At 44.5% G+C, this 27,274-nt stretch overlaps 1 protein-coding gene across 5 annotated transcripts in view; it reads left to right on the top strand.

Moving 5' to 3' along the window:
- Window positions 1-27,274, top strand: part of LOC142579872 (MAM and LDL-receptor class A domain-containing protein 1-like) — a 245,253-nt gene that overhangs the window by 136,317 nt on the left and 81,662 nt on the right. For all 5 annotated transcript variants that reach the window (XM_075690505.1, XM_075690509.1, XM_075690507.1 and 2 more), the window contains exons 33-40: window positions 1,715-1,920; window positions 7,948-8,038; window positions 11,431-11,673; window positions 16,571-16,705; window positions 18,636-18,781; window positions 21,383-21,467; window positions 25,492-25,611; window positions 26,209-26,364. In XM_075690505.1, the coding sequence (XP_075546620.1) occupies window positions 1,715-1,920; window positions 7,948-8,038; window positions 11,431-11,673; window positions 16,571-16,705; window positions 18,636-18,781; window positions 21,383-21,467; window positions 25,492-25,611; window positions 26,209-26,364 (1,182 nt within the window). The remainder of the gene's footprint in view (window positions 1-1,714; window positions 1,921-7,947; window positions 8,039-11,430; window positions 11,674-16,570; window positions 16,706-18,635; window positions 18,782-21,382; window positions 21,468-25,491; window positions 25,612-26,208; window positions 26,365-27,274) is intronic.

A 27,274-nucleotide genomic window follows, 5' to 3' on the forward strand; every position in this document is an offset into this window, starting at 1 on the left:
GTGCATGACATTTTACCGCGTCACCCTTCGCATGAGAGAAGTAAGAGTTGCGTCGAACTTCTCAAATCTAGCTGGCAGGACCCTGGCTTTACCTAGCCAGGGTCCTGCTGCGCAGTGCATGCAAGCTCGAAATTGTGCGCCTGGTCACCTTCTAAAGTGCTGGTTTAGTTGGTTTCACTGAAGATTTTGGTGAAAACTGACTTTGGATAAAATAACAGGTACTTTTATTACGAATAGCACTTTTGCATGGTCAGACCAGTTTTCGTTCCGGCTGCCTATCTAACAAAAATATGTGCCGATCCCGAGGGTAATGCCGTCCAAAAACGACTCGGGTCACTGTGTATATGCAACTGTGCATTTATCACTGGGTATGTGCTGCCCTTCAATGAACCGGTTTAACGCCAACTTGGGTCACTGCATATATGTGGCGTTTCCAAAGTTAATCATCAAAGCACATAACACACATAATCTCCAAGCACACAACGATCCTAAGGTACAGTGCTAATAAAGCATGCAAAGTGCATGTAGAGTATAAATATAAACAAACTTGCATTCGGTGTACTATATTTGCACATTTCATTAGTAGTCGAAAAAGAATTTTACCCAAGTTTGTGTTTCGTTCTTTTTTCTCTTCGGTATAAAGCGATAACTCTGAACCCTGTTTACAGGTGACAATCTGGAATATAGACATCCTCTTTCATTGGATTTTCGGGTGCACGACGTTAGTGGTTTTACTATTTAAGAATTCCCTTGTGAAAGCAGGTTTACAGGCTTGTTTTCTGCAGTGGGGTTGATGGCATTGTTGTTCATGACTTTCATTGTTACAGAGTAGCATTCGAATTTTAACGCGAGAGCGTTAAGAAGCCGGTGTAGCAGCAAAGCCGGTGTCGTCGTCGGTGTTGACCATGAGCTAGAAATCCCTGCAGGCAATTCATAAATAAAAACAACTTGCACGATGGGCTGCGTGGGAATCGAACCAGGGCTTCCGGAGTGTGAGGCGGAGACGCTACCACACAGCCATGAGTTAGAACGTTCAACGCGGGACAAAAACGCCTCTAGTGAATGCGGTGTTGCCTTACAAACGTGCCGTAGAAAGCTATACTGCTGTGTATATCGGTACTTATGAGCATGTAAATTACAGAAGTCGCAGTTAAACGCGTAGCGAAGCACGTTTCCGCTACATTTCTTCTGCGCTTTCCGCACATGCAGAGCCATCTTGCGGCAAACACAGAAGATACCCTCCTCTCAATGTACGGCGCTGCCCCGACAGATGGCGCGCCACGCGCGCGTTGGGGCTGTGCGGGGACCGGTACGAGGCGCGTCGCGGCCCCGACTCCCTCTCCCCTGACGACGCTTCGCCGTGCTCCCTCACGGGTTGCAGAATCAAGCGTCCTTCCTTTCTTTAGATCTCTATCTATCTATCTCTGTGCCCGAGCCGATCACGACGTTTGGTGGCGTAGATCGTTTCCCCCTCCGAGACAACGAGTTCTTTGGTTCGTTCCGCTTGCTGAGGCGCACGTTTCGTTGCCGCGCCGAACGCTGCGTTGCTCGACGCTCACCACGTGATTGGTGGGTGCAAAGTCCGATGCGGGGCGCCTCGTAAGTGATCGCTGTGCCGTGGCGCACTGTCTTACACCCCTTGGCGGGTCGACGGGAACGCTGTCGCGTTCCAATCTTGAAGGCGAAGCTTAAGCGTCCTCCAATTTTTTTACAGGCTACTATCTTCTATTCAAGTCCCCGGGCACCAAGGGAAAAAAGACGTCGTTGGTGTTGCGAGAGCCCCTGCTTTACGAATGTGGATCATTATGGTACTTTCTGCCCAAACTGTCAGATGGGGTAGCGCTCTATGTGGAAGATGAACAAATACTCAATGGGACCAATGTCTGGAAGCGTTACCAGTGGCGGGAAGCATCGGCGTGGGTAAGTATAAGCAATCGCACTTGCTCTCCATGTATTGCATAACGTCCGTGATATCAGACGGCCCTGCGGGCAAAATGAATAATCGCCCCCCTATTCCATACTGACCCCGGTGCCAATACACTTGGCATGACTAAAATGCAGTTGGAAAGCAAGGCTGGCATGCCTTTCACTGGATAAAAAGTGACTAGCACTTTAATTGACAGCCTATTTGTTCTATAGCAAGATAATTGCAAATTTTTGTCCGTGAAATCCACGTAAATGCTTCGCAGCGCATCATGTCCGGCGAAATCCACTCGCGATACTGGGAACTCAGCTCAACCAAGTTACTGTGAAGCAGTAGCTGTCGTAGGAGATTATCGATGCAAAGAAGAGCGCTTACTTTCTTCTATTTTATGTAGCAACCTAGTGAAACGTATGTATTTGTATACTGAGTTTTGATAATGCATGGTATCTTTTGCCAATAGAGAGTTGGTTCAGCGGCAAACGATACTAGCATCATGCATGTAAGGCCACAGAGCGTTACGTTAGAAACAATAATTCCTATGCATAGGCAGTTGCGTTGCTGTATTCAAAGAAAGCTTCGCCTAAAATGGAAATGTTTTGTAATTGTGTTGTAGAACTTAACCAGTGATAGCGACAATTTAAGTTTAATTCTGGTACTCGGGTGGTCGTGAATTCTGGGTCTACCAAAAAGACATAATACAGATGTCTAATAAAGCGTAATATAAAAAAATGATTATAGTTTTTGTGAATGCATAGACCTTGTCTATTTGGATTGACATTTCCCGCGATTGTGACAAAATCAAAATACCTTCGAAGAATACACGACGGAACAGAAGGACGCTCTTTTAAATGATTGGAGATGGATGACTGTAAATAATTATGCAATGATGTGGCATTTATATAAATATCATCATCATCATCACTCAGCTTTTAATGTCCACTGCAAGACAAGGCTGCAATTTGTAGCTCCACCGTCATTCATATCGCATCGCCTTGATCATACCATAGAGTTTCTCTTCCTCAATGCAAAACTGCAACCTTTTCAAACTCATCCTACAGCTTGGAATGAGTGGAATCAGCTGCCACATAATTATGTGGGTGTCACGGGTCAGCGACATTTTCAGCATGCCATAACAAATCTCAATGCATCTTAATAAGTTAACGTAATATTACGCTTGTATTATTGCTACTATTATTATTGCACTTAACTTCCAATAACATTGTGTTCATTATTGTTGTCCTTTAGCACTGTAATTATTAATAATGCTGCACATTTGTATTAAAATCCAGTTTTTTATATTTTCACGGAATCTAAAACGAAAAATGCTTCGTGCCATATTTATATTTATGTACATTTGTGTAGTTTGGCTTACGTGGCCGCCCCCATCTGTCTTGCCGGAAGGCCCTGAGGGCAAAAATAAATGAAATTATATTAAATATAACGCAAGGCTCTTCCAGCGATCTCCAATTACCGCTTTCTTGTGCTAGCTGACTCAGTCTTATCCTTGCAAATTTCCTAATTTCATCATACCACCTAATTCTGTGGCGTCCTCGACTGCGTTTCCTTTCATTTTGCGCCATTTCTGTCATTCTAATCGACCACAGGTCATCGGCCCTACGCATTGCATGACTTGTCCAGCTCCATTTTTCTTTCTTATAGTCAACTATGGTATCGGATATCCCCGTTTGCGCTAATCTAATCACTCCTTCCGTTTTTTTTTTTTAATGTCGCGCCAAGCATTTTTCGTTCCATTGCTTGTTCCGTAGTCCTTACTTCTTGTCAAGTTTTATGGCGATAGCAATTATATGGGCACTCCAGGCGCATCTCTGCCGTCGCCATCGGCGTCGCCGCGAGGTTCCGTATCAGCGATGGAGGGTTAGCCGGCGAACGCGGTTCAATCTCGCGCGCGCGAGCTAGGAACGCGGCCCGCCCGGATGCATGCCCTCTCCTGTGGCGAGCGAGACAAGGAGAGCCAGGTGAGGGAGGAGCGGGGTTCTTCTCCGGCGCCTGCCAGGGTGTCTCGATGTTCTCCTCACCCGCCGCTCCCTACAGAGTGTGGATAACCGCTTCGTCTACTACGGCGTTGGCCACGAGAATCGCGGACACCGTAGTAGACGCCTTTGGCGGACGCCGTAGGAACGTGTTGCCGGCTCTCATGTGTCTTGAAAGCGGTCTGCAACATGGCTAAAGTGCGCGCCGGCGCGGGCCTCATCTTCAAAGCGATCTGCGATGTTTTCAGAGTGCGCGTAGTGCCGGTAGCTTCGTGTACGCTGTGCTTTCGACGTTTTGTTCGCGTTGAAGCTACAGATGCACAGAGGTCAATTGGCTCGCGGCTGCTGCCATGATTCCTAACTCCAGCGTTTTCACAGACATTTTCCGCTGTCATCGAGCTAGATGTGTTCATGTTAGCGTGTGCGCGCGTGTCACCGTGCTGGTTAATTTAGTTAAAACACGTTGACGAGCTAGTTGCTTTGAATCCATGATAGAATGGGTAAGCGCGAATGAACAAGGACGTAGAAAGAAGCAGACTCGCAAAGACAGCGCCGTCTCTATGTGGCTGTTTCTTCGTACGTCTTCGTTGAGTCACCCTTACATATTCTATCATTGTTAATTTAGTTAGTAAGAGAATGTTTACAAGTTTATACGGTCGATAAAACTACTATTCTTACTTCGCGCAGCTATCTACTAATTTGCTATCACAATCGGTGCTTTGCCTTTCGGGCGGAACTGCGAATTTTTTCTTCACGTGGAAGTTTCTGCCTCATACGATAGTACTGGTAGAGTACAATGATTGGACGTTTTTCTCTTCAAGTATAGCAGTAAGCGGCCGCTAAAGACTTCGTAATGCCTGCCGCATGCATCCTAACCTGTTGTCATTCTGCTGTTGATTTCCTTCTCATGATCAGGGTGATGTTGCATGGGAAAGAATTTATTCATTTTTTACGCTTTTCGGGCAAACTATAAATGGAAAGTCGCAAAACAAGATGGCGTTCGACTGATTCCTAGCAATTTGTAAAATGCACCACACAGCTGGAAAACACAGTAGGCAAATGAAAATGTAGAACATTTTGAATGTAATCGTAAAAAGACACATTTTGTCAGTTGAGCGCCCTTAATAATTCAAGGAGTATCTAAGTTACGCTCGCATACAGGTCCAAGGTGCCGGAATGCCTTGACTTTCAGTGAATGATTTAAGTAGGTCGAATCTTAGCTGCAGTAGTGGGCTGCGATCGAAGAAGATAGTATCTATTCGCATCGGCAGTCTGTCTCAAATGTCCGTGGCCGTGCAGTGATGTTATTTCTCCAAGGCTACACGTGAGGGTATTCAGACGTATAGTTTCTGCTTTAAAAACTGACCAGGCATAGCCATCTGTGCCCCGCAGGACTTTCATCTCGACTTCGAGCTCGAAGTCAACTTCGAACTCGACTTTGAGCTCCAGTCTGGCACCGCAATTTTCTGAAGATAAAGTTTCATTGAGAAGCTCGCAACGTCGTCTTCATCCACTTTACTTTTCCCAGCTATGACTTTCGAAATACATTGACAGTTGACTGTGCTCCCGGAGTCTGTCTGTCATGTATCACGAAAAGCTACACACTAATTTCGCATTCGAGAATATCACACGATAGCTCCATGGTTAATGTGTGCAGCTTTTAAAACATTGCCACAAAGGCACGAAATCAGCCTGCAACGGCTGATAAAGTTTCATTTTCCTTTGTCATATAATGAGCGAGGGCACGACACGTGATCAGGTAGGGCAGATAATCGGCCGTCAATTAGAGTTATAGAACGTGTGCAAGGCGAAGGAAAGCGCAGTCGGGTACAGCAGGGAACTTGGCGTTGTTAAAAAAAAGGTGATTTGCAAGCATTATCTGGTGTCAGCTGACACAAGACAGGGACAATTGGAGATAGGTGGAAGAGGCCCTCATGCTGTAGTGGACATTTATAACATGAGTGTTGTGATGATGATTGTGAAGTTGAGGATTACGAAGAGGCCTGACACGGCGGTAAAGGCGTCATAACGATGACAGCGTGACGACATGACGTACACATTAAACGAACTTTCGAAATCAGCTTTATTTCATGTCGCAGGAAAGTGGAATATTCGTGAGAGATGTGAACGTTTAGGTAGAAGTTATGTAAATAACAGAGTTGTGCAAATAAACGAAAGTTTAGAACAAGGAATAGAATAGTGTCCCATTAGATTCAGCCTTCGAATGCAATAGTCACTATTTTTTAAATGTGAACATTTTTTCGCATAACTTTCGGATCTTTCAAAACATCAGCTGCACCTGATTTCATCAAAATTGGAGCAAAAGTACGGGAATATTTCACATCTGCGGGCATAGTACGGACGTAAAAGATGAGGACTTGCGTAGTGGAGCAGGCTACTATGCTTGATTAGCCACTCTTCGCAGGCTATACGGCCACCATTCGCACAATTTGATGAGTCCTGTGCATGCGAAGCAACAAGTTGTTTGGTCCAAATGGCCCAGTTGTGCTTTCAACAAACAGCGCTTGATAACGTACTATGTACTGACCTAACCTTGCCAACTTTAAGAATATCAGGATGTGAACATCGTTTTATATTAAATGTGATAACAGCTGTTCAATATTCGAAAACTATTCGACCACTATTCGATATTTCAGTCGGTTTCTTTCTGGCACTAGGCGATTGGTATTGCATTCGGTCTAACTATCAATATTCGCACCCCCCTAGTAAGCCGTATGTTCTAGTACGATAGAAGCTCTTGTATGTAGACGCACTGTGTTGTGTAAAAATGAAGGAACTCGGAATAACGAAGAATTACGCAAATATCTTTACCGCAAAAATTTCGCATTTGACCAGTGCTGAGAAATGTGTTCAAAATAGAAATTTTAGTTTCAGTGAAGCAGAATTACTTTGTCTATTATGGAAGATGTAAAAACTTCTATCCTTGCCTCGAAAAGTAAACAGGCTTTCTGCTCCTTCCGTTTTTAGTTGGCAGCATGCTTATTATCTTCATTTCGTGACTCTCAGTTGTATTATACACATATTAATAAGCAAGCAATAATGAGAACAACTATCTAAAAAATCGTCTAATAAAGTATCCGCTAGATAATTCCGCACAGAACTTGGGATACACACTCACTAGAGTCAAGCCTATGGCTCTGCAGTCTCATGGTTAAAATGTGGCTGCTTACGATCACACGTCTCGCGAGTTCCGTCCGCTTTCACAGCTTTCTGGAAGCAGAAAGTCTTGCGTTGAAGAGTGCATTAGAGACGCCTCGTCCTATACTTCCGTCCCAGGCAGGAGCACGCAAGGAGCTGCAACACTACGCATTCAAGGCGTTCTTAATCGCTTTGCGTTTTGTCAATATAGGCCATTTCTATTGCGATAGAGAAAACACTCGTATACAGGTCTCCTTTAGTTTATGAGACTGCACATCTTGTACTACGAGCTCCCGAGAACGTGTAGCGTCCTGTGCGAAGGATGTATAATAATATTTATGTGACTGCTGCAGATTTAGCAGTGGAAGTGCGAAAGCAGAAGGGTCACACTTTTCGGGCAAGGTAGTTTGCAAGACATAGCCCGAAAATTTGCAAACGGGTGCGGCTGGCTGCTTTTAACTAGCTAGTTAGTTAATACGAGTTTAATGGCGCAAAGTAGCGATTTATGTATGTATGTATGTATGTATGTATATATGTATGTATGTATGTATGTATGTATGTATGTATGTATGTATGTATGTATGTATGTATGTATGTATGTATGTATGTATGTATGTATGTATGTATGTATGTATGTATGTATGTATGTATGTATGTATGTATGTATGTATTCTGCGAAACAAGGTTACGGCAAGAAACACCAAGCGATAAGCGGTTAAATATTTGTTATTAGAGCTGAAAGGTTTAGCAGCTTTGCTCCTAAAGCGCTTAAGTAGTGATATGCCGTATTTTTTTCCCTTTTACCAAAGCATTCGTAGAACTATCACTTAAGCGCTTCTGCCAATCTATGTTTGATATATTCTTTTTTTACAGTACTTCGCCATTAGTGCTGTTTCTGGAACGAATAAAAATGGCTTCGTTGCCATTGACGATGTGCTGATCAGCGAGCAATGTAATCAAATGAGTGAGTAGCAAAAATTATTTGTATCTTTTTTAATAAGTAAGTAAGCGAAGCCAACGAACACGCCAAACCGGTGACATGTGACCCTGTCTTGGGTCTTCTGTTAAATCTTATGTCTCCACACTGGAAGAGTGTCATTGGAACATCGTTTTCATCTCTACAAGATTTACACCTGGCCACAAGAGTTTATTGACGACGGAATCTCAGAAAGCGTTCAATGCCCGAGCAGCCTGTAGCAGTAGCCAGTAAAACTGCATACAATTTTGTTAGCATGTTCGAGTCGAGGCCCGAAATGCAAGTACCAGGCTGAGTTGTGAGGCTGCGGAGATATTCAGCTTTTTCACAGATTTCATGGTCCGTAATATTTGGTGGTCGGGTGTGCTTAGTCTAATAAGTGTACTTAGTCTATACATAACGTTGCAATTTAATCTATTAGACATGTGCAGATTACACGTAAACTTCGGTTTTGTTGGCCAACATCAGTGTACTTTCTGTAAGCCAACTTAGCGTATATGGACGGCAGTTAACTGAAAATACATGTATAAGAAGACTATAATAATTATACTGACCAAAAGAAGAAAATGAAATAAATGTCGCAGATTCAGCCTACAGGCGAAGCATAAATAGCGAGAGCAAAGTGTTACACTACTACAACGAAGTAACGTTCGTATTTACAGCAACTGTAAAATTTGCGCTGAATGTTCGCTTGCTAATTAAATTACAAGGCATCATGTCACGCGCGCAGAGGCAAGCAACATCAGATATTACTCGGTGCCTGCGAGCACTCGCTGTCACAACGCTCACGTGATGAAGAGCGGCGGCAACGAGGAGCAATGGCTTAGTGCTGCAACACACTTCACCCCACGTCTCCAAAACTTAAGATTACGCAGCCTCATACATTAGGAGCGCGGGAAGACACAGCGTGCATGTGGGCATCAGCCATCTCGGCTCGTCCTTGGCTTTTACACCCGCCACATATTACATCCCAGATACCGCGCGCGGACCAGGTATGCACTCTCTCCTGTGGAGAGCCATGCGCAGACTTGACATGGCTACAGGCGGAGACGCGCGCTCTCTTTTCGTAGGGCATACTTGATCGCGTGACCTCCGATAGCGGGCGTAGGGGAAGACGGCAGGCATTAAGCTACCAATCTTCGAGGCCTGCGCTTGCGCCCTTACTCTCGCACCCGCAGGTGCGTCTGTGGTGTCGGTATAATTTGCCGGGAGTGCCTGTATGGTATTGGACTACCTAGCCCAATGGAAGCACACCGATTGTCTATGACTGCATACATTTCCTCTTTTTGCGAACTTCCTTGTTGACACTCCTTGCACATAGATACGCATTTCTAGCAAAGCTTCCCAAAGCAAAAAGTGTGCGACACGGGTTTCAATGCAGTTGCTCAAATTTTAAGCGCAGTTGAATGATGACAATGGGCTTGTTATAATAGTAATTGAAGGCACATGCGAGCTTATTGTGCTTACGTATCAAACACGGCCGTCGTACACTGCAAAAGGATCGTGTTCCATCTCTGTGATCTATGTGAATCGAATGACAGGATGAAGTAAAAATGCCATTTTTAATGCGGTAGCATTCCGCAGTGTACTCACAGGCTTTAATGACACATCGTGATTACTTGTATTTCCGGTTTGCTAGCGTCTTCTTGTGAGTGCCGGATGGATGACGGTAGGGCTAATATCGTTTTCCACTGCAGGACTTTCCGCCCAGCACCGTAAAGTTTTGACGTCACTGCAACTTTATTATAGAGTGATTTGCGAAGAATCTGTAGTTATTAGCATTGCTAATTATTCATATTAGGGCAGATCTTGCAACTGGGAAATGAAAAGGCGATCATTAGTGTATGTATTGCTGCTTAACAGAGATCTGATGAAATAACATGACTTCAGAGTGTCCCCAAAATCTACTCTAACCATTCAATGGCGTTCAAATTTAGACGGTGCAGAAGAGCTAGAAGGGCGCTTTCAGGAAATTGCCACACCGCTGCGTTGTGCGGCACATTTTAACGACAGGCATTTTTCTAACACGACATTTGTTACATGATGTGGTAGTTTCCTGAATAAAGAAAGGCGCCTTTAGAAATGTAAACTCTTTTCAGCAGGCCGAAATTTACAATTCATTTGCTTAGCGCTGATGCCGAGAAAAAGATTTGTCCACTAGAAGATCAGAGATCGGTAATTTGCGATTAAGAGAGAAGGGACTCAGTGATTTAACGAAAGTCAGTGACTGGTCAGTGACTGATTGTGTGGGCCAGCGAGTTAATCGATTCGCTGAGAAAAGTGAGCATGGCAGAGGCTAAAATACCGAGCAAATGAAGTTTAAATGTTTGGGCAATGGAGGGGCAAGTGGTTGATGAAACCAGTGTTCTTAGATCACAAGTGGTGCTTATGCTGGAGAGTAGGGCCAGTGTCTTGTACCTTCTATCATTTCATATGAATGAATTAACGGATTTTATCTGTTTCATTTTTGTTTAAAGTATAATTTCTGCTCGGTCTCTACTGGTGCTGTGAGTTTTAGAAAGAAGAAAAGATAGACGGTTTCTATTGCTAACTGCGGAATTGTCCTTGGGAAAAAAATGGAATCATGGGCACAGCGTACGCCAGAAACACAATATACGCAAATTATGTGACATATGGCAAATCAACTGTGCAGTAGCTGAGAACACAAAGGTAAAAAGTTGCATACAGTTAGGTATATTACCTATAAAAAATAAGGGGTATTTGCTACTTATATATTCTACCTTGTTTTCTTAGTGGTGTTGAACTAATTCTGCAATATTGGCGCTCATATGCGTTTCAGTACTTCAGCCCACATGCATTTATTTCTCTGTAATTTATGTCTGATTCACTGATAACATTGTGGAACTGTTTCTTAGTCTTATTCCCGGACTATAGTATATAACAATTTTATGAATTCGACGCTAGCATGTTCCAGCAACTTCAGTATCTGTTCCATAGGAAGTTGAACCTCTTGAAAAGTATGAAGTACCGTAAAAAAGTCGTACGTAATCAGTAGATAACTATTGAAAATTAAACATTTTCGTTTCCTAGGCGTCCGGTAATGTCGGTACCCTGCAATAAAGAGCATTCTTGCAGCTATAGCGACGAACACTGAAATTTAGGGAGACTTTCTCTTTCTTACTTTGGGATTAGACAATAGTTTGATGTCTGTGCGTGTTTTCTTTCTAGTTCACTCGCTGTGTGACCAAGTTAAATTTATCGTGCTAACGTTTAATTTCGACGCTGCCAAGATGGGCCCACTTTATAAAAACTTTAGTCGTCTTCAGTACTTGCCGCACGAAGCTTCACGACTTAGCATTCTTCAAGATTATGTAGACCTGCAAAGTTTGTATTTGTTCTCCATCTATCCTTTCACGCAGCACGGTCGACACAGAGGTTTGATTGTGGCAACCAGACTGTGACGATAGAGCGCGTGTGTGACTTCGTGATCGACTGCGCCAACGGCGATGACGAGCGGAACTGTGGGGCCTGCGACTTCCGCGACGGCCTCTGCGGCTGGGTGGCCGACAGCCCTCTGAACCGTGGACCGACGGCATGGCGCCGCAAGTGGGTAGGCGAAGTCGACAACTCGCCGCTCACCAAAGCAAACATTAAACGGAACGGTGAGTGCTCGTGGAAATGGCTGCGCGTTCATTGGAAGGTCTGGAGTCGACGGAGGCTATGAAACAATTCAAACTAGAAATAAGTACGCGCGAAGGTGGAGGCAAGAGATCGTTAACAGTGGTTGAGCAAGGAATGCGGCCTCAGCTAGCGTCTATTCGCTACAACTTGACTTCGCCAAAGAAGCAAATGCTTTCTCTAACAGTTTTTTGCTCGCGTAGCATGCTTTCGCCCACCCTCAACGGGATTGGAAGGAAAGGGGGAGAGAGAGACAGAACAGTAAGCTTATTCGCTGTGTAAGGTGAATAAGATCGAAGTTTTCAAGCAAGTGGGGGAAGGAAAAAAAAACACTTTGGCTTCCCTTACCCAACTATTCGTACAAGCTGATTCTCCTCTTTACCCGTTTAGAGTTTGGGAGTACCAGCTAACGTATAACACCGCTGCTAAGGAGAGCAGCTCCTGTACTGATGAAAACACGTCCTTTTGTGAAAGCGTTGGCACACAGAAGCTGTCAGTCATTTGCCGTTCGTGGAACAAGATTCAATAAGCAAGTAAATGTTTAACAAAGGTTGCACACAATTCATTTGGCACCGTATTTATAGCTTTTAGAAGATGTTGCAAATATCCTTTCTGTATTAAAACTATATGCCTTTTAATGAACGCTGAACGTAGAAATATTGTGATCTTACACACAGCCAAAATTATGTTCGGCTGCCGCTTTTGTTTCTGTAAGCTAAGTTTACTTCACAATATGCGATGAATCAGTCACTATGCCACTCTGCTGCCGAGCATAGCTATGCGGTTTAGACCGTGACCATGGGCCGTAACCCAGTCCGATAAAAGTGCGAACTTGCGTCTACAGCGCATCGAATACAATTTAAAGGGTCGTAGATGGTCAGAATTCATCCAGAGCCTTGCTGTACTTCTGATCTCATAGCCCTCTGTTCTCTGGGACATTAAAGCCGGTTTATTGATCATGCTTTAACAAAAACCATTTGATCATATCGTTCTCAATGCAAAACACTATAGTGCCACAACCATAACCCGTATTTTCTTGCATTTTTCTATGCGTTGCTTGGTTTTAATGCGTGAGCATTATAGAAGGGAAAGTCGGGCGAATTGGTTGTAATTCATGTTTCAGAAAGTAATACCACTAAACAGACAAAGGCACAGTCAAAGAAGCCCGGCATTGCACTATCTGCGGGATCGGCCCATGTATGGGAAGTGCTTAACGCCTGCTTCAACTCCGCCGCGGGTTCGTCCTGCATCGCGCAATCTTCGGGCCCGGCCCACGTATGGGGAGGGCTTAACGCCTGCTTCACTTCCGCTGCGGGTCGGCCCGGCATTGCACTATATCCGGGATCGCCCACGTACGGGGAGTGCTTAACGCCTACTTCACCTGCACCCGGCATTGCACTATCTCCGGGATCGGCCCACATACGGGCTGTGCTTAAGGCTTCCTTCACCTCCGGCACGGGTCGGCCCGGCATTGCGCTATCCCCGGGATCGGCCCACCTATGGGGAGTTTTTTGCTTACTACGCCAACGACGACACGAAGATTTCCTTAGACGGTTAGGTACACAGCTTCGTTGTAAAGGAGAATACCCATAGAGATACATAGGACGCCTTAGAAAATGCACGTAAAGGCTTATAGTAGGGGTGGGCTAAATGAAATTTATAGGTGGGTCATCTTGAAATTTGCAGGTGCGCCAACTAATATTTGGGTGTGGGCTTACCTGAAATTTGGGGCTCGGCCGACTTAAATTTTGGACTGGGCCAGCTTAAGTTTACGGGTGGGGCAACTTGAAATCTGCAAAGGGCCAACTTGAAATGTTGGATGAGCCAACTTAAATTAGGGGGTGGCCCATCTAAAATATTGAAGGTGGGTCAACTTAATGTTTCAACGTGGGCCCACTGAAATTTGGTGGTGGGCCAAGTAGAAATGTGGGGTTGGGCCAAACTTAAGTTAGGGGGTGGGCCAACTTGAAATTTCGGGGTGGGTCATGTTAAACATGGGGATAGGACAAATTATAATCTGGAGGTGGGCGAAATTAAATTTGAGGGTGGGTCAAATGCAAGTTTGTGGGTGGACCAAGTTAAATTTGGGGGTGGGCCAACTTACATTTGGGGTGGAGTCCAACTTCAGGGTGGGCCTACTTGAATTTGGGGGTTCGCAGAACTGGAATGCGGGTATGGGCCTACTTGAAATTTGGGGGTGAATCTGCTTAAATTAGGGGATGGCCGAACTTGAGACTTTGGGGTGGCCCAATGTCCAACCGAACGCTGCTGAACATCCTTCGAATTATGAACACCTCACGGGCAAGCGAGCACGCTGAGACGCTTGGTGCGTTTACATTGGTCCTTAGGGAGGTGCAGTCAGAATGCACGCGAGAGCTTGCGTGGGCCAGGAACGCGCGCATAAGAGAGACTTGCGAGAGGGATGGCGGGGGTGATATGCTACAGCGGCGATGCACACTCCTCTCACGCAACACCTCACGTGGTACTGCGGCAGCTGGTGTTCCCTTTCGACCGATGCGCTGCATGCTCCGTCGAGGCGCGCTCGAGCCCGCCGTTTCGGCTCGATTCGTACGCTTGCATTGAAGAAGCCGGATGCGGCAAGAAAATCTGGCCATTGCCTACTAAAGCCCAATAATTCTTTGCAACCGGACAGGGCATGGGTAGATGCGCATAAGCTAGACAAAGCAAGTAAGCAAAACTAAGCAAGAACAACGTCACGGCCGAGCCAAACAAGCCGAGCCTACGCATTAGTGGACAATTATTAGAATTTCTGTAGCTTTTCTCACTCTCTCGATAGCTACATTTCGGTCTACAATATGTAAAACTAAAAGAGTTAATGAATATTGCCTTTTTAAATGACGCTGCAAGAGTGCGTGGAAATCAGAAATGCCGTGCAAAAGGTGTTCGCGTGGTTAAACAATTTCAGAAGGTGGGAGGCGGGAGGGCAGCAGCGTTTTAGGGTAACAAGAAAATTTCTTGAAGCACTAGCGGAATACACCCGTATTAAAACAACCTAGCCGAATGATTAAACAAAAAACTGAGCAGCCATTTCACCTTGTGAAAGTGGTTGACCAGCGAAGCTGCTCTGGTGGTATAAATTATGCTGGTATAGAGTTTTGTTGGCAAGTAACTGTGCATAGAATTACTTATATGTCATTTATGCGGAATACAAAGTAACATCAGGCGCGCATTATGTAAAGCACTATGTCATACATACACAGAGCTACCGCCGAAGAGCTTTTACGGTGCAGCTCTAAAGACGCAGATGTCCATGCAGCTGCGACGGGGCGCAGTTTAGACGCCGGTGGCCGTTAAACCGATCCTCCACGCGAAGTACGATGTGCGTTGACCATGGTGCAGTCAAAAGGAAGGCAAGAAACAAAACATGTTTATCTGTAATTTACGATTGAGCATATTACTTAATTAATTAGCTGAATGAAGGTTGTAAGGACTGGAGCTTTATTCTATCGGACAAAATGGGGCGGTCCGTTTCCCTCCCGCAGAAGCCCATGTATGGACAGCAGACGGGAATTCCACAGTATTTACAACTTCAATGTAACCTTGTAATCAAGAAAAGTAAATGAAACTCGGCGTAAGATTAGAGTTGTCTTAGCGGCTAATTGTCATATAATCTTTTTTTTTGGGGGGGGGGTAGTTTTGATAAAACAACAGTTGCAGCCATTTTCTGTAACCATACTCCTTCGGTAGATGGCCATGTATTGACAACAGACGGGAATATTGTAACGTTTGCAACTTCACTGTCAAATAACTAATTATTACAAGTAAATTAAGCTCGACGTAATGATATAGTCTTCTTAGCGGCAAATTTCAGTATGATTTTTTCCAAGATATCCACATTACATTGAGAGCAACAGAGCATTCGCGAAAAAGTTGGCTTTGCCGCGACGCGTTTTATGTTCGCCGCCACGATTTTTCCGGACGGTAGCCATAGGTAGCTTCAATGTAATAATAAATGCATTGAATTTATCCTGAAGTTCGTGCTATTCACAGTAAATAAGGAAAACTCGAAGGTGACTCTGAAGGCCAATCGTTTGGATATCTCTAGTAATATCTGATTCGTGTATCAATGATAGATGCATGCACTTGTTTAAAAGAGAGAGAGAGAAGTACGCTGTGCTAATACTGGAGCCCACACGGCTCATCAATTTCGGATCCTATGGATTGGAAACCTGAAAAATAGGTACAATGAATATATTTTTACTGATAAGCAAAAAATGATACATATTCATGTCGACCTCCGTGCGAAAAGTCATTACGTTTCGTCACGCTCAGACACTACTTGCTCCATCAAGTGTCTATCTTGTTCAAATAATCTCATCTTGGTTTGTACGCACGCTGGTGACTCAGTGACTATGGTTTTCTTTTATTTTTGTGTGCAAAGTTCTATTGCAGTGTGAGAAATTTGGTTGCTTTACTGACATTTGTTGTGAATGTTCCTGCCTATTACCGGTCAAGACTGAAGAGAAAAAAAAGAGTTATATCGCCGCCCTAAGCCTTCAACCAAACAAAGGAGACTGAACTTGTTGGTTTTCGAAATCAAGTTCTCGTATCCAACACATTAAAGTAAGCATCAAACCTCAGTGAGAAGGTGCACCTTGTTGATATATGGAACCAGAACCATTCGTATAGTTGAACACAATAACCCAGGAAGTCAAAAAAGCAATATATGTATAACCTAAAAACACACTCACTGTTCAAAGTCCCTCTATGTGCCAATTTCGAGTTCGAATTCATAGCTTTATGCGAGGAGTTTCGTGGTGCCGCAGATACTGGCCAAAGGTACTGCAGATGATAAATCAGAAATGACAACACTGCTTATATGTGAAGAAACTAATGGACCATTGTTTTTATCCATTTCAGGATTTTACCTGCTGCTTCATTCAAATGCAACGAGGCCCACTCGAAGAACTACGCGTGCAGGCATCAATTCTCCAGTTATTAGGAACACCAACAAATTATGCACGCTCACTTTTTGGTACAACTACATTTTGAACGGTTAGTACGTTTAGGCCGACTTCCATTCGCTTTTTCGGTGTTTATTAGGTTTTATAATTGTTATATTGCTAAGAACCTAAAGGTTCTTAGCGATAACTCGAACTTGCTGTGTAAAGTAACGCGCAATTTTGAACGCTTTGGTTCTGCGTTCTTGCTACAAGCGCATGGCGGAATGCGAGAGCATACAAGGACACAAGGACGTCTTTTCTTCTTCCCTCTCGTACTGGTCTAAATGAATACTGCTGTATAAAGCCTGTAGCTCCGCTTCGTAGGAAAATCGACACATGCGAGCGCATAAAATTGATGAAAAGTATACACTAAGTGGTGGCTCACTTGAGTATCTTGCTTCGGCAGTCTATTTTCATGTTATAACTATTTTTATAAATGTCACTTCTTGAGCATTAGTATTTGTCTAGAAACCTTTTGATGCAATAAAAACGCAAATCAGGGGTGACGGTGGACTGAACTGCATCGAGGTTTTTCCACCTGAAGCAAGCTGGCCATGAATTGAAGAAAAACGTTATGAAGATGCATGTACTTAATAAAAAAATACGCTAAAATAAAAAAGAACGCCTTCAACAATTCATGCTCAGCTCTAAATTTGCGACAACGATACGTCACGATATTGTAAGAAAGGACAACTTGCCGCCAGTGGGAACTGGAACCCCGGCCTCAGGACGACATGTGCGAATTTAAAGTTGTGTTAGGTCAGCGGATGAACAATGAGGTAAATTCCAATTTCTTTTTTATTTCCCCATAAAGTTCATGAAATGGATTTCTGCACTAGAATCTGCTGTCTGTAGCTTGACAAAGGCTCGGAAACGATACAGAAACTAAGAGTTCACATCATGGCGCTATCATTGCTCAACTTCGATGGGCATAATATCACTGTATGCCAAGCCTGAGCAGAAACTTAGCAGCAATAACATAGCAATACCTAATATAAAAGTAAATAATCTATCTTTGAATGATGTGAACATTGTGTAATGAAAGGAAAAAAACGTCCCTCGAATGTTATTAGATACCTAGATATTGACATGCACGTCGAAGCTAGTTTTGGAAATGTTTGTGGCTATGCAGTTGGATATCAGAAAAAGATAGATCGCACATACTTCAAGTAACGTGGCTTTCAGAGTAGGCAACATGCTAATGAATTACTCCATGTAAAAAAAATTTGCTTCTTGAACTAAGTGGCCATGTTGTAGAAAGAAAGCGCACCCTTCCCCACCTTAAGCTACCTTCAGTGTTTGTGGGCTTCAAATTCTAGATGCGTGAAAGAAATCTAAACTCGGTTCTGTAGGGCTTTTTCTAATTTCAAAAGGAGGGCCCAGCGTTTTACGCTTTAGGTATCAGAGAATACTTTTCTAGGCAGTTGGCTGCGCTGACGTTCGTTTTTGAAGTTGTGCTTTTGGTTTAATGGTCGCACAACATTAACTTTTTGGTATTAAGTGGCGCTGAAGTGAGGAATGAATTTTGCTGTCTGCATTGAGCAGCACATAAGTGTCGCATGACTGTATGCATATCTGTGTTTAGAAGCAACAGCAATTAGGAACCTTTAAGAACTGTAGAAAGGCGTAACCTAGGTAATGGCAGTCACTCTTGCTCAACCAGTGGCATTTTCTGGATCAGCAATTTCACGCGCTCTGCTTTATTTTCATAAATAAGTCATTTCTATTGTGAACCTATATTCACAAACCCGAAAACAATCAGACACAAGAACCAAAGTACATCTTCAAGTTTTCCTAGCCATATTCGTCACACCACCTACTCAGGCGTCACTATAACGCAAGAAAAAGAAGCAGGAGTTTACACCTCTACAGAGACAGGAAGAAACTACAAAAAAGAACAATGCCAACTCACGGTAGAAGAAACGGTGCGTGTGCGATTTTTTTTCTTTTGTGCTTTATTTCTGGCTCGTCCTCTTTTTCAGGAACACGTATGGACATCGACCTGATGATGAGGGCTGGCGGCTATGGTTTGCCAGTCTGGACTCTTAGTGCGATGAGTGAGACCCCTGCAGAAGGAACCTGGAATTTCGAAGCGGTCGAAATAGGCCGCTATCCATCGGAAATCAGCGTGAGTCATGCAAAAAAAAAATGTTTGTTGCCCCCGATGTACTTACAGTGAACAAGCACAAATGATCTTACAATAAATGCGACTAAAGTGGCGCCTTAGGTTTTAGAGGCATCAGGTCAGTGTTTTCACTTTCCAAGTAGGGCTTTTTGCACATATGCACATAAAGCTGGAAGTCCGTAAGAAAAAGAGGGAATCTAACTTCTCTGCAGGGATACAGTTTTATTGCAATAGCAATTACATGGAGACTGCAAGCGCATTTCGGCCGTCGGCTTCGGCATCGTCATGATGCTCTGTATGAAATAGAAGGGCGATAACACCGTCACCGCACTCCCTACTTTGTCTGTGCGAGTGAAAACGTCCGAGCGGAACCCACAATCACGGCTCAATCTAGCCTACGCGAAAGCGACGGAAGTGGGCAGAAACCGCGCCGTCTCCCGTCGTGCAGGAGGCATCCAAGGTTTCAAGGCACCGGGGGGAGGGTAGACAGGGGGCGGCGTTCTACTCCGGCTGCAACTGCGCCTCTGGCAGCTGTGCGCGGTCGCCCGGCCGTACCTTGAGAGCGACGTGGGTTGAGGCCAGAGTCTAGGTGCGTCAGTGGCTCGCAGCTTTGTGCATGCTGTCTGTTCTCGGCGCTCTTTTCTTTGAAGCGATAGACACCATGAATGTCACTTCGCTCGCTGCTGATGCAGTGTTTCCTCGCACGAGTGCTTTGACAGCAAGTTTCCGCGGTTGTCGAGTGAGATGTGTTCATGTTTGCTTGTGTGTGCGTGACACCATGGTTGTTAATTTAGTTAGTGTTTATATGTTTACAAGTCTATACGGCCGATAAAACTAATATGCTTACTTCGTGTGGCTGTCCACTAATTTGCTATTGCAAGCGATGCTTTGCCTTTCGGGCGAAATTGCGACTTTCTTGTTTCACAGTATATGACTAACACACTTACCCCAAGATAGAACGATAGAACTACCTAGAGCAAACAGAGTCGCGTACGGTGTTCTGTTGTCGCACACAATATTGCGTTAGGTAATCCCAACCCAGAGACCACATTGAAATTAGGGTGGGATAAAAAAATGATCCTTTGCACAGCGGCAGGCGCCGACAGAAAAATGTCCAGTAACCAGTCATCGCAGAGTCCTCTACTACGTCATTTCCTGTGGCATAAATGGGCCGTTTACTGAGCTTTAGCTTCCAAATTAACACATGTTCAATTCATGGGTCTCTTAATGCATGCGAACTGCTTGGGTTGAGCCTGCCGCCTTCGGTTATAGCATGCAAGCTTCCATGAGTGGTCAGAGCCCTTTCTCACAAATCCCTCTAGCATGTGACGTGCTCTGTAAGTACGAGCTCAGATTGTCTGCTAGAGACGAAGTAGTAGGGCCTTCCTGACAATTTGTACCACCAGGAGGTTTTTGACATGCATGCCACGGGAACGTTTATATATTCCGCATGTATAGAAATTCTGCATTGGGGTCCACGAGTGAAATGGACGTTACATCCTGCCAGTTGAAATAAAAGAGTTCATAAAGCAATGAGCGGGGAATATTGTAGCATAGCTGCCAAAACTAGGACCACTTGACGGTCGTGACAGTCTTCAAGAATGTCTTGCTTAACAATCTACAGAAAATAATAAAGTTACCGTTAACTAAGATAGCAAAATAATACACCTCATTGAAAGATTTCCATTTACATTCCTATAGGGACTTAAATTTCCTGCATGTTTCACATAAAGGTACAAAAGCGTTCATATGAATTACTTATCATTTTGATGAAACGAATAGAAAAGTCAGAGAATTGGTGTGAAATCTCCAATTTGTTTCCGTAAAGATTTCAATTACCCTCTAGGAATTGTGAATTGCAGGTTGCGTTGGGCAAGTCGCGTTTGTGTTCTATTGCACCGATGTGTTTTAGCTCCGAAAAGTGTTCCCTGCAAACTAAATAAAAGAGTCTCTGTGTGCAACTGTCTAATGAATTGAATGTTCTAGGACAGGTATCAGTGTATGTCAGCTGGCTGCTTCTGTCTTGTTTGTTACTTTATAAATGCCTTATTATATATTTCAATTTTGTTTAGAAGTGGGTTACTAAGGTGATAAATGTACCATCATTAACGTCTGGTTGCTTTTTGCAACCAGACGTTAATGCAACCAACTAATTTGCATGCTACCCTACCTTGTGGCCCTATAATTCATTCCGTCCGTCTGTTCTCCATCATAAGGGACGAGAATATTTTCATCGCTACCACTTGTGAACTACAATGACATGTTTGACTAAATGACTTACAGCTACTTAACTCTTTGAGAGGCCTCTTGAAGTATCTTTTACTTCCAAGTTTCTTAGCCTGGTTCACATCAATACGCTTTCACGTAACCGCTTGTGCGCCCCCACTGTGTTCATCACCACTGTCCATCCCCATTTCCATTCCAATAACGAAATGCAATTTAAAACCTTTCTTGCACAATTGGATGACGCTCTGGCCTATGTTACTCGAATAGTATTTCTGTCTGAGAAAACCATAAGGAAAAGGGCAAGCGTGCACAACGAAATTTAAAGGAAAACTTCATTTACCTGGGAAATTTTTACTTAGAACTTGTCCTTTCTTGCAGTTTTACTTCTCCGGGGTTAACTTTGTACCAGGGCGCTCTATGTTCGCTGTGGACGACATCCAGTACACAGACTGTGCATTGCCAGGTGAGAGCACGAAGTATATTTTTCTTTTCTTAGTAATATATATGCGTTTATCAGTAAGCACGGAAATGCGATTTGGTTTACGCAACTATTGCGAAAGTGTTTACTAAAACATGGTGCTACATTTACATTCAATGCAGAGAATCGCTCAGCAGAAGCAGTTCTCGGCTCATAAGAAAACACTGCTTTATACACTTTCCGTTATGCTTGAGGAATTTTGTTCTTCGGCTAAATGGTTCGTGGCTGAGTTTCGTTTTATAGGGACGTCACCAGGGACAAATTTCAAATTTTGATTACACATTCAGCAGTGGGAGGACACCGCCTAAGAAACGTCTTACTGCACAAAAATTTTTAAATGGATTGCTTCTTAGAGGAGATTTTAGAAATTGAAAGGTCGCATTGCCAGGAGGCGAGTTTGACTGCCAATGTAGACACTCTCTCTTTCTGCCTCGACTAGCGTCCGGAAGCCAGATTTCTTCGCCGCCAGGTCCCATATAAGAGCCGAGGGAACACGTCTCATTTACGTCATGAGCCCCGCCTTGATTTTCTTCCACATTTTTTGCTTCGTGGCACACTCCTGCTCGTGGGATGACGCTTTCTGCATTGGCCGATTTATTGATCTTACGTGCCGTTCGGCAACCTTGCAGGCAGAACGCCTTACGTAGACGCATTTGTGCGTTTCTTTGACTTTCGGGTTCAAAGCGGAGTTACCACAAGAGAAAGGGTGGGAAGTCTTTTCTAGAAACTTAAGCTTTGTACGAAATTTCAAGGGCAGCGAAACGACCCGGCGATTGGCAACGGGTTTCTTCACTCCCTTTGGAAGGAACTAATCGTATCAGACCTGATAGTGAAGTATTAGAAAATAACATCCACTGGAGAAGCGAAAGAGGTAAGATACTAATACAGAAACATCAAAAAGGCAGAACTTCATGAAACAAGTGATTTGAGCAGATGATCTGTCAATCATGAGCCGAAAGCCTTAGCGCGGCGTTACGAATGTCGCGCGTAATACAGCAAATGTAAGTACAAACGGGGTGAAGCGCGCCTTCCTGTGTTGCACTGTAGTCCCTAGGGAAAGGCAGATTTCGGGGATCAAAAGTCCCGACATGACTCTCGCGCAATTCACACATGCGCACAGCTCTCGAGAGCACGGGATAGAAGGTCTCGCCAGTTGCGGAGCGCCTCTATGTTGTCCAGCCTGGAACTGCTCGATGATCGTCGTCCGGTGGCTATCGAGTACTCTAAACTGTGACAGTCACGTTTATCGTCCAGTGATTATTACTGAACGAACTTCATGTGCCCCCACCTATGAACGCAGCCACGCCCGCTAATGTTTGCACCCCTGGGTATCATTCAGGACTGCTTTCCCAAAGGTGCACAACTTTGAAACAGAAACATTTGCCGAGCCACTTCTCGCCGTAACGCGCTTCAACCTTGAGCTAACTACCGTAAAAAACAGCTTACGCGCTCTCAAATATTCGACTGAAGTTTGTGCGATGAACAAGCGGAATGCCAGCCAGTTTCTATGGCGACGAGACCATTTCCTTTTCTTAATTATTTGAATTTAAGAAAGGATAAATTAATGCAAATGAAAGTGGATGAAAAAACAACTCTCTGCAGGTGGGATACGAACCCACGCCTTCGCATTACGCGTACAATGCTCTTACCAACTGAACCTACCGCAACGCTGTTTTACCATACACTTTCTAGGGTATTTATGTTTACCTGCAACCTTTGTCCATAAAGTTTCGAGACTGATTTATTTTCTTCTCCAGAAATGGGGATTCCCCAAAACAAGTGTTGGTGCTTATGTAAAGCGCCATCCTTTCGGGCTAACCTGAGCTATTTATGTAAATTGCCGAGGCAGCCTCTAGGTGACAATCCATGTACAAAATTCTTTGTCGCTAGTGGTCTGCGCGTTCCACTGTGGGTGAATGTGGAGAGAGGGACGTCCACCTCGAACAGCGTGCAAACATAAAATTCTGTGTGAAGTTTGGCAAGACAGCCACACAGACGTGTGAGCTCCTTCGTGACGCTTACGGCAACGAGACATTATCGCGGGCGCGGGTTTTCGAGCGGCACAAGAGGTTCGTTTCGGTGAGAACGTCGGTGGAAGACGACACAAAGCAGGGGCGCCCTGCAGCCCAACGGAATAAAAACAACGTGGCTCCGATCGGGGAGATCGTACAGCAAGAGCGCACCATTACAACCCGCATGCTATCAGATGCTCTCGACATTAGTAAGACAACATGCCACGAAATGTTGCGTGAGAACTTGGGGAAACGAAAGCTGAATGCCAGACTCCGTGCCGCCCTCCCTCACACAGGACCAGAAGGACACGCGGGCATCAGTGAGCGCTGATTTGCTCTCAGAGGCAGAGAAGGGTGCTGCATTCGTCGACAGCATCATTGCTGAATACGAAACATCGTGTTTTCAATACAATTCTCAAACAAAAAGGCAGAGCGCCGAATGGCGGTCCACAAGCTCTCCGGCGTCGAGCAAGGTGCGGCGACAGAAGACCATAACAAAGACTATGCCGATAGTTCTTTTTTGGGTAGCATAGGTGTCGTAGACCACGAGTTCGTACCACAAGGGCCGATGGTGAATCAGGAGTGTTATATTCGCGTGCTCCAACACATGCGTGATGCACTGCGACCCCGTAACCCTGACTTATGTGCATCTGGACAATTTAACCTTCTCCATGATAATACACGGCCGCACACTGCTCTCAGCGTGACAAAATTTCTCGCCAAGCACAGCATTCCTCTACTTCCCCCTCCGCCGTACTCGCTTGACCTCTCCCCATGCTATTTTTTCCTGTTTTCTCGTGTGCAGAGAGCCCTAAAAGGTCGCTCGATGGGGAGCGTGGAGGCAATTCAAGACGCCACGACTAAGGAGCCGGCAGCCCTGCCAAAAGAAACGTTTTTCAACTGTTTCCAAGACCTCAAAAAGCGTTGGAAGCTGTGTATAGACTGCAAGGGAGACTAATTCGAACGGGTGCTGCACAAATGATTTCAATGTTAAACGCATATTTTTGATGGACTCAGCCTCGGAACTTTAAGGAAAAAGGTGTACTAAAACTAACCCTGGGAGTTTTAGCCAGTGCCACCACTCACAAGCCTTGGCGGCGGATGTGGAACATCCCTTCTGCGCAGGCGTCACGTGTAGGTGAACTTCTACAGCGAAGCTATTAAAGGATCCTTCCCCCAGTCAGCGTGATAGCAAAAGACTATCATCACCAGGATGGGCTCCAGCATCGTCTTTTTCGACTGCTGGCTCGTTGGCGTCCTTCGGCGCTCCCGTGCGAACGCGCTCGCGGCAGTGCTCCCGCCTTCATCGTCTTCATTATTGAATGAAATAATGAATGAATTAAGAAACAGAAAGACGTAACAAATGTTACAGCGAATTACAGCGAAGCTGATAAGGGCTAGTTCCCCAGGATCGTGTCCATGTGTAGACACAAAACTCCGCCCTTGGGCCGATCCCAAAGATTTTGGCAATGCCGGGTCGACTCCCAGCGGAGGTGAAGCAGGCCTCAAGCAATCCCCACAAGTTCGCCGATCCCAAAGATAGTGCAATGCCAGGCCGTCCCGCGGCGGAAGTGCAGATGGCGATCATGGGGCCCACGTACACAGCTTCGCTGGTCATCCTTTTTCGCACAGTGGAATGGCAATGAATTTTTGGGTGAAGGCTACTGGTCAGTAAACCAACACATGCTACCTGAAGGCATCAATACTGCCGGATCTGAGACCCTCGTTATGCGCCGGTTGTTTTACGATGCACTTTCATTTTCCATTAACTTACCGTTTATTCAATTTGATTAGTACCTACGAGTAATTTCCCCCACGCTCGCCTTCGTGTCTGTTTATTGGCTTCTTATGCTATGACTAATAAAAATTCGGGCCCTCGGTTCTCGTTCCTGTCGCTAATGTCAAGGATATGTCATAGAATACCAACTCACCGAATCTACCGCCCTTACGACGTGTACTGATTTTCTTTGTGGTCATTTCTGCTTCATAATGTGCAGCTAAACAAGAAAACTGCTCAAAGCTCGAATTTCGCTGCGGAAACGGCGCTTGCGTGATGGGATACGAACGCTGCAACTACGTAGATGACTGCGGAGACAACAGCGACGAGCAGAATTGCGGTTAGTACCTTCCTACAATGCTTCAATCCAACCTAGGTTGTTTCAAAGATGCGTAAAAAAACTATCTGAAATTATATAGCTGGTTAAGCTGTCTTACAGCAACAGGGTGCACCTAAGACATCCGTAACTGGAAGAGGACATAAGAAGATCGCGAAATTGAAAACCCAGTCCCCAGATTCTCGGCTACACATTGTAAAAGCTATGTTTGGGCCGAACAATTTGTAGCATCACTATCTTTTTGTTTCTTTAATAACGGTGTCTGTATTTCAACCTGCAACTGTATTTTGGAAGCGTAAGGCTTCTCACAGAACCATATTAGTTGACGAAGAACGACTGGCGCTCTATGAATATTCTAAGAATCAGAATGCACATTTAACGAGAATATTTAGAGGTGACAGATGACAAAAGCGATGCATTCCTTTATTTGCGGATACCTATTTAGGACTACCAGAGTGTATGAATCATTTCTGAGGTGTATATCGTCATTATCTATTCTTCCAGAATAAACTTTATTTCAATGTAAGCAGCTATTATCTTGTACTTTTGAAGCTTTTTTCTCTTATTCAGGCTGTTTGATTTTTGTCGTAAAATTATCAGGTGACCACCGACTGAGCTGCAACTTCGACTCCTCCTTTTGCGACTGGGTGCCCCAGGCACCTGCAGACAAAAAGAAAAAAACATGGAGGTTGACGCGTCCATCGCCGTTCCTGTTGCAGTCACCGACGAGAGACCACACAACGGGAACCCCAGATGGTATACTGCTTCTTACGAAAGTTTGTAGGTCGGTAAAAGAATGGAAGCTCAATTGCACTTTTCAGCAGAGAATTTTCGTCCAAGATTCAAGGCCATCTTAAAAAGACGTCATAATTCGGCATAATGATCACCGTCAACGTAAGACTACGGGAGACTCTGAATCTCCTTATATTTATAAAGTATTCTTCCTGAGCCCAAGTTTCATTCATTCGGTCGAAGAACATTAATTTCTAAAGCATCAAATGAAGGTAATCTATTCTGAAGTAACGCGCAGAAATATCGGCGTTGGTACTTCACTATCGCGTAATGGTTTTCAATGTGATTTCTGGTAAACGTCAATTAATTTCGCACGCACACAAAAAATTATATGAGTTGCTCGTTGGAGTTTTTCTTTCTTGTACTACGCATTACATTTGTTTCTTTCCAATAAAAAAAAAGTAACTACGACCAAGTAGACACGGTCATGGTCAATGGCGTTATCGCAAGCTGAGGCATGATCCAGAGTTACGTCGCCGCCCATCTTTTATTTGTGCTGATGAAGTTGCACATGAAATTTGTCTACAATAAAATGATAGGCCGTAATTTATATCGACAAAGCTACACGTTGGATAAAGTAAGAAAATACGTGCTGTGAGGTAAAAACAAAATTGGGGGGAGGGGGGATCTGTCTAGAGTTAAGCAAATACTCCACGAGATCTCAAATGGCTGCGGACGCAGCACACACAGCGCGTTGCTTATTTGTTCGTAAAACTGTCAAAAATTCCTTACTGAATGCTTCCTTGGTGAAACAGACTCCGCATTCATGTGCGCAGCTCCAATTACACGCAGCCTACGAGGACGCTGAGGGAGGCAGCATACAGTATTGACGACCTGCAAACTATTGCAAGTCTTGCACAAGGACCGGCATTTT

The sequence above is a fragment of the Dermacentor variabilis genome, chromosome 4, assembly GCF_050947875.1.
Source record: "Dermacentor variabilis isolate Ectoservices chromosome 4, ASM5094787v1, whole genome shotgun sequence".
NCBI lineage: Eukaryota > Metazoa > Arthropoda > Arachnida > Ixodida > Ixodidae > Dermacentor > Dermacentor variabilis.